General features: G+C 41.8%; 1 protein-coding gene across 1 annotated transcript; it reads left to right on the top strand.

Annotated features, from left to right (window-relative positions):
* Positions 1 to 10,157: 10,157 nt before the first annotated feature.
* LOC110230700 lies at positions 10,158 to 13,064 on the top strand. Its single transcript, XM_021034251.1, has 2 exons — positions 10,158 to 10,484; positions 10,588 to 13,064. Exon 2 carries the CDS (start codon positions 10,761 to 10,763, stop codon positions 11,715 to 11,717), a length of 957 nt encoding a protein of 318 aa, XP_020889910.1. The 5' UTR covers positions 10,158 to 10,484; positions 10,588 to 10,760; the 3' UTR covers positions 11,718 to 13,064.
* Positions 13,065 to 13,066: the final 2 nt, after the last annotated feature.

Genomic DNA, 13,066 nt, shown 5'->3' on the forward strand with positions numbered 1-13,066 from the left:
AGATTATGTGTTACGGCGCGTCTTTGACAACAAAAAAGAAGAAGGTGCCGGAAAACTTGGATTGGGAAGGACCTTACATTATTACCGAAGTGGTTCGAAACGGTGTTTATAGGTTGAAAGACCTAGAAGACAATCCAGTGAAGCGACCTTGGAATGTGATCAACTTAAAGAAGTTTTATGTTTAAAGCTATATGCATTATTTTTGTACATGAACTACGGTGTGGCTTGATCCCGAGATGGGTACGTAGGCAGCTCGGAAATGAGTTCAGCTATTAATAAAAATTTGTTTTATTTCTTTATTAAAGGAAAAAGGTTCGATTGTGCGAACAAGTGAAGCAAATAAAGGTTCGGCTATGCGAACATACAAAAGATTGGAAATAGAGCGTTATCTAAAAGACGGAATGTCCTTCATCGTACACTTCAGATTATGGAAATCTTGTTGATGAGCAGAACACTTCAACTCCTTGACCAGCAAGATCGAGGATCGGCATCATGCAGTCCGGAATTCGAGCAAAGTCAGAAATCCCAAGCTCAATCCACTCTCCGGGGTGAGATTCAAGGATGTGAAGACTTCTTGACACTGTAGTAAGCCTGCGTTGCATCCGGTTAATCCTCTTCCGAAGTCTCCTTTTTTCCGACGTTAGCTTCCGGTGTTGAAGCTCGAGCGCCTCTATGAACGCCGTCGCCGTTCCTTGATCTCTGATTGGGAGATCCCTGATCAAAGCACAGGGGGCTCGGATCTGAGATCTCAAGAAGCCGCGAAGTGGAGGAGGCTGCCTGTTTGGCTCATTTGGAACATCTTCATTCATCATCCCGATTCTGGAGAAGTCGGGCATAGACTCCGAACAGCGAAGATTGAACTCCATACCTGCTAAAATGAAAAGAATGGTGAGGAGTAAAGGGAAATTGAAACAACAATTTATAGAAAAGTCATATCCCTAACAAGCTGCGGACTCTATCCAAAGAATGGAATGATTCGCGGAGAGATTTATGCCCTCGAATGGATCCTGCATTAAAAGACGCATCTCCAAGAATATTTGGAAAGAAAGGAAAGTAGCAAATATTTCCATAAAATTAAAAAGGGCCGAAGCCCATTACGAGTTTTAAAAAAAAAAGTGAAGAAATTAAAAGAACATTTATGGGAGAGGCTCAGGAACAGGCTCCTTCATCGCCGGTTTAGTCTTCGAAGTGGAAGCCTTGTTTTTGGCATCCACTTCGGAACGATCGTGAACGCGTTTCCGGCAGTTGCTGGCCTCCTCCTCCAAGTCCTCTTCCTCTTCACTGTCGGATGGAACGGCGAAGACAGGAGCATTCACGGGACCCGGGACTCCTCTAGCACGGAGATACATCCGAAGCATCTTCGGGATCTCAGCAACGGAATCGAAGTTCCGCCACTCCCATTGAAAGGGATCACTCTCCAAAGCCCGTATCTTCCTTTCCACCCGAGCGATACGAGCCTCGAGGGTCTGCCTTTTGAGTCCCAGCCGCTGCCTCTCTTCACACAGGCGACGGTGCTTGTCGGCGACCTAGCATAAAAGTGAGTGAATAAGGCAAAACAAGAAGTTTTAAGTCAAAAACTTTAATATTTACCTTGTCGATAAAATCGCAAGCCTCTTTCTTCTCCTTCGGAGGAAAGTGAAAGACGGCGTGAGGGAAGAGAACGCCGGCCGGTTCAAAGCCGTCGCCGGACAAGAAAAGTGGGCTGCCGGGATCGATGGGGGCTACTTCTTTGTTTTCCATTCTTAAAATATTTCTCAAGTGAGATTCTATAGTCATGTTTAATAAAGCCTAGAGGTAGGTAAGCCTTTATTTATAATGATTTAGGGTTTGTCTTGAAACCATAAATCCATTAATGGTAGCGTTTCCGAGTGGGTTAAACCATTTTTGGAAAATCGAGAAAAGGCAATTATTGCATTAAAAGACGAGCCGTTTTCTTTAAGAAGGGAAAGAGCAACCGTCGCATTAACTGCAAAAGTTTCTAAGGCCCAGGCCCAACAAGTTTACCGAGTTGACTAAACCCGAAGTGGGGAACTCGCTTTAAGCCGAGCTCAGCTCTCGCATTTTAAAGAGAAAGGTCTGATCAGCCTAAAAATCTCGAAAGCATTGCCACAAGGCCACAAAAGGTTAAAAGCGGACTTTGCAAACCTGCATATAGTTTTAACCAAACCCCCTTGGGTCACAACCTAGAAAGGTTTAAAAGCCTCCTCAGGCAAATATCTTGTTCAAAAGAAACAATAAAGCCTCCTTAGGCCAAAAATAAATTAAGTCTTAAAGGGACAATCCCCAATTTAAAGTGGACGCAGCCACTACGAAGTGATCTCCACCCTAGACTCCGGCTCAGCAACCAAAGTTTCATTCACCTCCTTGACTGGTGCTTGATCGGATGAAGCTCCCTGACCACCCTCCGCGGAACAACCAACTTCCGGAGTGACCTCTGGTACCATAGGAGCTGCGGGCGGGACAACGTCTTCCGTCTCACTTAAGCCTGGAAATAATAATTCCAGTCAATCAAGGGTACAAGGTAAGAAAAAGGTAAGCCACATGAGCCAAGCGTTACCTGCCCAGTCCAAACCCGATTCACTTATAGGAGGTGATTCAGTAAAGAATGCCTCGAAGTCAAGCGGGTTGAAGGCCGAAGTGGGAAGAGCTGCCAAACGACTCCGTTTTTCAGAAAGGTTAGTCGACAGCTCGATCCTTTCTTGCTCCTCGGAGAAATCTGCTTCATGGATTTGATCCAGCAGAATCAGGTTGCTTTCGTGCTCCTTGATGTCAGACTCTAAGTCCGACCTAGCTTTCTCGGTTTGCATGAAGCGAATGGCCCCTTGGATCAATTCCATCCCGCGTCCCTTAACCTCCTTTCTAGCCTTCGATGCCGACCTTGCCAACTCAGAATCACGCAACTTGGCTAGCGCCTTGTACTTCGCGTCAAGCTCGATAAGTTGATTGTTCAGGGTGTCGGCGGTTGATTCGGATTCATGAAGTCTACCCTGAACACCAGACAGTTCGTCCTGGAGTTTGTAATTCCGGTCATAATAGTCTTGCAGTTCCCCCTTTACCTGCGCCAGCTCCGACGTCAACCTATCGACCTTATCCTCCAAATCGTGCTTAGAGCCAGCAGAAGAGTTGAGGTCAGCCTCAAGAGCTGAGAATTTCTTCTTCCACATGTCAATGTCCTTCTCCCGACCAATGACCAACCCTTCGTAATGTTCGATCATGTCGTTAAATTCGCTAGTAGCCTGGCGTTATACATGAACCAGGGATGGTGAGTCAATTCGCAGAATGGCAATGCAAAAAAAAAAAAAAGAGAAACGGAACTAACCCGAGATGAGTGATGCGCGTGAAGCAAATAGCGTTCACGAATCGCAAGGCGCCATTTGTCGAAATCTGGCAAGATCGAACCTGATCGGGTCTTGAAGCATCGGAAGACGCTACCCTCTTTCTCCATAGCTGCGAAGAAAGAAGAGTTGTAAAAATCGGAATCCTAATGGAAATATAAAAACAAAACGTTGAATACTGTATGAATCACCAAACCTGAAAGCGATTTGACTTGAGGGACAAGAGCAGGTTTTAACCTCGAGGAAGTATCTCGAGATTCGGAATTTCCCTTTTTCGGAGACGCATTCCGGGCAGTCTTTCCACTATCAGGTTGGGAGGAGGAAGACACATCAACCGGTCGTGGAGGACCCATTGGTTCAGGAGGAGGGGATGATCGAGGTGAGTGGTCAGTCCGGGCCCTCGACTTTTCCCTCCGCGGAGAAGAATCGCTGCGAGAGGACTTGTCTCTCTTCCGGCGAACCAAGTTTTTAATTGGTTCGTTACTAAAATCATCTCGGGGAGGACGAGGTGAATCACGGCGAGGAGATCGATCCCTCCGAGGAGAACGTGAGTCGCGACGATCGCGACGAGGAGTTAATCTGAAGGAAGCGACAGATCGGGCTCCCTCGGTGCTGCCATCATCAACCAGCAAGGTCCTGCTGTAGTCCTTCTTGTCTATAGAAGTTGCGAGAAACTTTTTCTTCTCCTCGCAGGCCTCAGCCATCGGCTTGGAAAGCAACTTACGTTTGGCCACAAGGGCCCGAGATGACATTCCCTGAGTTGAGGGAGGGGGAGGAATTTGGTGAAGATGACCAGGCGGACTCATCCTGAGTCTGTGGTTAGCTTCTAGGAATCGTTCGAGAGTGAAGGAATTCCAAAGGGTTTCCCCTTCAAGAATTATTTTGAAGAATTCGATGAACTCTTCAGATGGGAGGTTGGAAGCGATGAAAGCTGCGAAATGAAACAACGGTGTTAGTCAATAAAGATAAAGAAACAACCGGGAAAGATACGGGCAACCTAATCACTACCAGGTTTCGCAGACCACTTCGAAGGGAGGAAATCTGCGAGATTTCCAATCGAAGCGGGAGTTTTCTTAATTAGAAACCAAGGATGATGCCAATTTTCATCCTTGTTCGGAAGATGTGAAATGATGTTCCTGTTGGCATTGGGATACGCTGAGAAATACCCCGTTCTCTTCGATGAACTTCTCACGCTCAGAAGCTCATTTAGTTCAGCAACTCCGATAACGTAACCGGCCTCCGCCGCGATTGTTATAATTCCAAGAATAGTACGGAGAAGATTTGGGGTTAATTGGGGAAGAGCGATTTCAAGAGCCGCTAGGTATAGAACTAGGGCTTCGGGAAGAGGAAAGGTCAGCCCGCAACCTTTGAAATAAATTTCATACACACAGAAGTAACCATCACGATGGTTCTCTGGGGATTCTGTGGGGGAAGCTATTTGTGCTTCCGCCATAATTTCCGGCGGAATCCGGCAAAGCTCTTTCAACCGCTCGAGGGATTGAAGAGTACAAGTGGACCTATAGTGCGGACCGGCAATATCATCAGAGCGGGTGCACTCGTCATTGCTAGAACGCCTCTCATCGAAAGACGGAGACTCGGGTCTATCGGAATCTGAAGTCATTGAGAAGAAAGAAAAATTCAAGATCCGGCGAAGAAGGGTTTTGGCGAAAGAACGAGGAGAGAGGTTTTGATTAGAGTACAAAAGTAAAAGAAGAGAGTAATGGTGAAAAGAAGTTACCTCAAGCTAATGATGAAACCGCCTCGGAAGTCATGTGGGAAGTGGGAAGGTTTTTCCCGTTTTAATAGTAATTAATCAATATACGGTCATAATGATGACAGATGTCACTCGGTTAAAAATGGCTAGTGCCGAAATTAAAGGAGTGATGAGATTTTCGGCGGGAAATCAGAAAGATTCTCGAGCGCAATCTTTGGCCACTTGAGCATTTAAAGTCCTCCGAATTGGAATAGCACTTCGAAGAACTTGGGGGGCTAATTGTTGGTGTCGGATCCCGCACCAGAAGTACGAGACCAACCAAAGATTGCCACGTAGTCAAGCGGGTGGCCCATAAAGGATGATGCCCATTGGACCCGTGAACCGAGGGGACGGTCGAAGTGGTTGTCACCACTTCGAGAATCCGAAGTGACTGCACTGTGATACGAGTTCGGTGTAGAAGACACGGGTAAGTCGGTTCAGGGACACTTGGGCCAAAAAGGCGAGGCCCATGAAGATCAGAGTCAACTCAAATTTAAACGTTGAGCATTAAAGCCGAAGAATCAAAACGGACACATTTAAGAAGAAATAATTGTGCTTAATTACTCATTTTAATGTCGTTTATTTATGTATAAATATAGAGGCCAATGGCCATGTAAAGGGGATCTTCCTCTCAAGAGAGAAATACTATAGCAATTTTCGTATCAATTTATAAGTTTTAACATATTCATCTTTTGTCCCTCAAGAATAATCTTTCCCACCTAATAGAATACTTGAGTGTGTGAATCCGACATCCACACATACATCATCCTTAACATAGATTTGCTAATACCGTTTCCCGATTCCTCGAACCTACAAAAGTTTTAGCCAACATTAAAAATTGAGAAGAAAAGTTAAAATTGCTAATGAAATATATGTGTTATACTTACCATGTAGAATTGTCGATGTAGAGAGGATGGAGACGGCGGAGTCGTTCTCGTCCGGGTTGAGAGACAAAATCCTCAATGGACATTATAGGAGATGCAGCAGATGTGGGAGACTCCGAGACATGTGTTGAGGGGGTGTGCGACGAAGCCCGAGAATTATTTTGTTCTACTCGGTTTTGAGTGGAACGGTTAGTATGACGTTGAAATTCTCCGTAGTTCCTTCAAAATAGTTGATATAAGTAACAAATCATAATTCCAAAAATCTCTAATTAACAATTATACAATCAAAAACTAAACAACAATCTCCTAAACGTATCCTTTAACAAAAAACTCGTTAAAATTCAAAAACGAGATAAAAGACATAGAAAAGTCTTTATATACAGAAATTCAACAAATCAATATAAACAAAAACAAATCTAAATTAGAGTTGTGGCAGCTATTATTACTGGAGAATCAAAAATTGATAAAATGAGTATGAATTTGGTTTTATCTAGGCAATTTATTAAAAAATAAAGTGAAACCGTGAAAACTTACACTGAAAACTTAATGACAATGATTCATCTAACTTGGATAAAGTGAAACTGTGAAAACTTACACGATCTTCGTCACTCCTGTACACAATCTATTAGCACTTCATCTACTTGCAGACACTTTTCCCATCTCAGTCCGAAATTTTCTTAATTTTAACCCAATTATCAAAAATTGATAAAATCTAAAAATCACCTAATCTAACCTAACAATCACGAAATCTAACATAACAAACAACTAATCTAACAAATTTCAACGCAAAATTCTAAGTATCTAACCATCTAACCTAAGAACTCGATGAAATACGAATTGAATTCAGGAAAACAAGCTAAAACCTAAAACTATAAAACAAGACCAGAGAGACGAAGAAAGACTTATTTGTTTCAAGTGGCGAAGTAAAGACTATTTATATGCAACGACTGGCTTAAGAAAACCCTAATTTGTATATTCCAAATCCAAAATTCTGATGTAAACATGAAATAGATAGTTCAATGGATGAAAAGCTTACATCGTTGAGTTGTTAAGGTGATGAAATTAGGAATAGGTAGATGTTCCATAACATCAAAAAAAGACGGTGGAAATATCTTCTCAAGATTGCAAAGAAGAATGGGTATATTTTGTTCCAAATTTCGGATACCGTCAACCGTAAGTGGTCTTTTTGATAAGTCGCGAAAGAAAGCACCAATTCCTGCATGTTTAAGCAAATTTAATATATATTAAAAATAGTAGATACAATTAAACCTATATATAATTTTAAAAATATTAGTTTTATATAGATCAAATGTTTTAAATCATAATTTTATAAAAATATTCTTACAATATCAAAACAAAACTTTCAGTAAATTAATATCATTCTAAATTAATAAAATATTTTAATCCCAATATTATTAATTTATAGATGTTTTAAAATATATAATTTTAAAAATATTAGTTTTAAAATATCGAATTTTTAAAATATTAGTTTTATGTAGATTAAAATATTATTAGTTTATAGAAGTTATAAAAGGCAAATGGAAGAAGTCGCTGCATAACAACATGACAATCATGGCTCTTCATTCCTGTAAACTTCCCTTCTCGAATATCTACGCAATTACGCAAATTCGATGCGTAACCATCGGGAAACTTTACCTCATGGGTAATCCAATCGAAGAATGCCATCTTTGAAGCCGCATTTAACCGATAGACAGGAATTGGACATCTCCCGTTCGCCATTACCTCAAGCTCACGCCGAGAACAAATATCTGGCAAGTCTAATCTAGACTTCAAATTGTCTTTTGTCTTCCCTGGGACGTTTAGAGCGGTGTTCATAATGTTGTCAAAGAAGTTCTTCTCAGTGTGCATGAAATCTATATTGTGTCTCAACAAAAGATCTTTCCAATACGGCAAATCCCAAAAAATGCTCTGTTTGTGCCAATTGTGATTTACACCAGCACCATCAACAGGATCATGCCCATTACCACCAACATCAGGAGTCCTCGCTGCTCCAAAATCTCTGAATTGAGTCAATATACTCGCACTATCTACATCTGGAGGTGGATCATCAAACACGTAGCTATTCTTCTTGAACAAATTTCTTGTGCGACGATAAGGGTGATCGGGAGGTAGGAATCTTCTATGACAATCAAACCAACATGTCTTCCGTCCGTGCTTCAATTGGAAGGCATCTGTGTTATCTTGACAATACGGACACGATAATCTTCCATGCGTTGTCCACCCAGATAACATACCATATGCTGGAAAATCGCTTATGGTCCACATTAGTACGGCACTCATCTGAAAATTCTGTTGATATGATACATCATATGCTTCAACACCGTGCTCCCACAACATTTTCAACTCATAGATCAATGGCTGTAAGAAGACATCAAGTGATCTCTTTGGATGCTCTGGACCCGGAACGAGAATTAAGAGGAATAGAAACTCTCGGCGCATGCACAACGATGGTGGCAGATTGTAAGGTGTTAGGATTACCGGCCACAACGAATATTGCCTTCCGTGCTTCCCAAATGGGTTGAAACCGTCTGTACATAATCCCAAGTATACGTTACGTCGCTCGTACGCAAAATCCGGATACACTGACTGAAAATGTCTCCATGCTTCTGCATCTGAAGGATGCGTGATCTCTCCATCTCTTCTATGCTCTGCATGCCATCTCATTGCCTCAGCCGTACGTTCTGATTGGTATAATCTCTTCAACCTATCAGTTATTGGTAGATACCACATTCGCTTATATGGGATTGGAACTCTGCCAGATGTTTCTTGAAATCGTGGTTTGCGACACCATTTAAATCTTCTCCGGTTTTCGTCTTCTCTCCAGTATATCATACAATTGTCGACACACACATCTATAATCTGATACGGTAAACCAAGACCAGCTACCAGTTTCTGAACCTCGTAGTATGAAGCTGGTGAAAAATTATCTTCAGGCAAAATGTCTTTCACAAAATCTGCTATCGCATCCACACAATCCTTAGCCAAATTGTAGTCTGTCTTTATCGTCATTAATCTACTTGCAGATGATAAAGGCGAATGACCATCTCTACAGCCTTTGTATAGAGGTTGTTTAGCTGCGTCTAACATTCCGAAAAACCTTTGGGCTTCTAAGTTAGTTTCCTCTATTCTATCTTCATCTGCACCAGTCGACTGCATATTTTCTCTATAGGCATCATTAACCATCTGAACAGTACCTACACCAAAATCTACTTCCGTTCTACGTTCTTCTACGCTATCCACAATATATGGTTCGCTAGTACTAGCATAATCCGGTCGTTCCCCATGAAGAAACCAAATCTTATAACTCGTCATAAACCCATTGCAATACAAGTGATTCCAAACTAAATCAATCCTAATATTATGGGCATTCCCGCAAAGAGAACATGGGCATTTCAACTTACGGGTTTTCTTTGCTTCTGGTTGTTGACAAGCTAATTCCATGAACTCACATATCCCTTGAGCGTATTCGTCTCTTAATAAGTTTGACTCTGGATCCATCATTGGTTCATCCATCCACGATCTAAAATAAGACATATCTTTTTTTTCCGTTATTTTCTTTTAGAGAATGGAAGAAAGGTGTTAGAATGAGTGTGTTGTTGAGAATGAGTGGGTACGCATATTTATAAAACAATTCTAACGACATCCGTCGGATATCCGTCACAAACAAAAAATTCAAACGGCTACTTTAACGGCTACTTTAATGGTAACAAATAATCGACGGCTTCCCGACGGATATAGGTAACGGATATATTCCGTCAAAACGCCGTTGGTATTCTGTTAGAAATTAAAAAATTCAAACGGTTTTGTCAACGGTAACAATAAACTGACAGATTTCCGACAGATATTACTAACGGATATATTCCGTCAAGACTCCGTCGGGTTCTCGTTACAAATTACCGACCGATGTAATGCCGTCAGAAATTACTGACGGATTAAAGACGAGTATCGATGGCTTGAATTCTGTCAATAATTCGTCGGTAATCCGTCGGTATTTCCCGACGGATTGTTGTCTGTCGGAAATACTGTCAGGAGTTGCTGTGTTTTCTTGTAGTGCGTAGTCTTGATATCATCTACACTATCATTATATCATCATTACAATCATCATCATCACCAACTTCATCGTAGTCTTGAACATCGTTTATTGCCTTGGGACATGGTTGGCTTGTGTTGTAAGCAAGCTTGTTCTCACTGTAGGATTTACACTTTTACAGCGGAGGAGAAGAATTAAAAAAAAAACTAGGGTTGAAAGATGAAACCTGATATAGAAAGAGGATAAGAAGAAGAAGTGACGCGTGGACGGTTGTGATGCAAAGTTAAAGGAACGGTCAAGATTAAAACACGAGAATGCTGGCGTTTAAAAGAAGATGACGACTCTCATACTTTTCTGTTATCGAATAATTGTTGAAGTCTTATTTTTTCCTCTTTCCAGAATTCTCTAGAACTCTCTAGAACCTTTGATTCACCCTCTGTGAAGGACGTTGTTCTTGCAAGGTGAATCTGGAGATTCCCCTGTTTTATGAACATTGGATCTCGTTGTTATCTTGCTCATTAATCAGAAGTTTTGAGTATTTGATCGATTGTTTTGTGATTATAGTGGTTGATGAACAGATCGTAATTTATCATTATCAAAGGTATCAGAGCTAAGACAATCCTCGGAAATGGTGGTAGCAACTCACGCTCAGGAGATCGCCGCGGCGAGGGATGAGAAAGCACCCGTAACGGAGGAAACGACGGAATCGCGCTTTGAGAAGATTGAAAATAAGCTCGATGCTCAGAACGCGAAGATTGAGAGGCATATCCGAGATGTTTGAAGAGATCAATATGCTCTCTGCATCGAAACAGTCATACCCACCGGAGCATCAGCAGACACCGCGTTTCTCTTCTGCTTCAGCGTCAGATTTTGAAACCGGACGTCGATCTGGTAACGCTTCTCATTATAATACGGTGAGGAGACTGGGTAAGTTGGATTTCTCTAGGTTTTGTGGTGATAGAGTGCAGGACTGGTTATTCAAGGTGGAGCAGTTCTTTAAAGTGGATCACACACCCGATGATTCAAAAAGTTCAACGGTGTCTATTCACTTAGATGGGTTGGCTGCTCAATGGCATCAAAACATGTTAGCAGATGAAGAGAACGTGTTAGATTGGCCTACATACAGATCGCGAGTGAAGGAGAGGTTTGAAGAGGTTTGTGAGGATCCGATCTCAGAGTTAAAGAAGTTACAGGAGACGGAGGGCATTGTGGAGTATCATGCAAAGTTTGAAGCAATCAGAACTCGAGTAAGGCTTCCAGAAACTTATTTAGTAAGCGCTTATTTGGTTGGTTTGCGCCTTGACACTCAGATGCATATAAGGATGTTTGAACCACAATCTATAAGGCAATGCTTGATGTTGGGGAAGCTCTATGAAACAGCACACCCACACAAAAGTTCTGGCAATTCTTGGGTGGCAAACAGGTCAACAAATAAAGGTCATGTGCCCTTCAAGAAGAACACAGAGCAACAGGTTACTAAAACCGCCTTCCAAGAGAAGACTCGTGACCAAGTTCAGCCACGACGTTTCTTGTCGACAGAGGAGATGAGTTCAAGGAGGGCTAAGGGCTTATGCTACTTCTATGATGAGAAGTATACCCCTGAGCACTACAAAACCCACAAGAAAGCTCAGTTGTTTATTCAGGACGTGGATGAAGGGATGGAAGAGGTTTTCTTGGATGCAGAAGAGGGTTAAGAGGAGCCTGAGGGAGAAGTTGCTCACTTCTCAGCTCATGCAATAGAGGGGATTTCTACTTATAACACAATGCGGGTTAAGGGAACTCACAATAAGAAATCATTCTTTATGTTAGTGGATTCGGGTTCCATGCATAACTTTATGGATCCTCACACTGCAAAAGATTGGGTTGTTCCTTGTTGCCAAGCAATAATGCTAAAGTGAGAGTAGCAGATGGTTACAACCTTCAGGTGTTGGCTAAGATTGCAAGGTTTGGATGGGAGATTCATGGTACTAAGTTTGTTGCAGATTTCATGGTCATACCACTGAAGGGCATTGATGCAGTATTAGGGATACAATGGCTTAAACCGCTGGGACCTATCACATGGGATTTTACACTGTTAACAATGAAGTTTCTCTGGGAAAAGAAGAAGGTGAAAATTCATGGGGTGCAGCCAGAGTCAGTCCGTTCTGTTAAAATGGAAAAGCTGAATAAACTAAAATGGGAAGATATTCAGTTGTCTATGTTGTGTGTTACTCAGAAAATAGAAGAAGAAGAGGAGTGCTTATTATCTGCTATAACAACAGAAGAGACACAAACAACAAAGTTAACATCAACCTCTATGTTATTGGAGGAGTTTGTTGATGTGTTTGCAGAACCACAGGGACTGCCTCCTTTCCGCAAACATCATGACCATAAAATTCAACTGATGGAGGGAGCAAACCCAGTAAACATGAGACCTTATAGATACGCAGTTGAATAGAAAGATGCCATCAAAAAGTTGGTAAAGGATATGCTAGCTGAAGGTCTTGTGCAGCCAAGTTCTAGTCCCTTTGCTTCTCCAGTGATATTGGTTAAGAAGAAGGATGGTACTTGGCGTCTCTGTGTCGACTACAGAGGGTTAAACAATATCACTATTAAAGACGGTTTTCCTATTCCCCTGATAGAGGATTTAATGGATGAGTTGGGTGGCGCAGTGATTTTTTCGAAATTGGACTTAAGAGCAGGGTATATCATCAAGTGAGGATGGCAGTGGAGGATATTCATAAAACCGCTTTCTAAACTCATAGTGGTCATTATGAGTATCAGGTGAAGCCCTTTGGTTTAACAAACTCACCAGCTACTTTTCAGGGGCTAATGAATGAAACATTAAGGGAATTCTTGAGGAAGTTTGTGTTGATTTTTTTTTATGATATTCTCGTCTATAGTGACTCTGAAGAAGCCCACCTCCAACATCTGAAATGTGTTCTGGAAACAATGAGGAGTCAGAAACTGTACGCTAAGAAGAGTAAATGTTCTTTTGCAGCATCACGGGTAGAGTATCTGGGTCACTTTATTGATAAAAATGGTATATCTACGGATCCAGCTA

The sequence above is a fragment of the Arabidopsis lyrata genome (genome assembly GCF_000004255.2).
Source record: "Arabidopsis lyrata subsp. lyrata unplaced genomic scaffold ARALYscaffold_2, whole genome shotgun sequence".
NCBI lineage: Eukaryota > Viridiplantae > Streptophyta > Magnoliopsida > Brassicales > Brassicaceae > Arabidopsis > Arabidopsis lyrata.

Excerpts from the sequence above, each read along its gene's own strand:
- LOC110230700 (XM_021034251.1), top strand. The coding sequence starts at position 10,761 with ATGCTCAGAACGCGAAGATTGAGAGGCATATCCGAGATGTTTGAAGAG.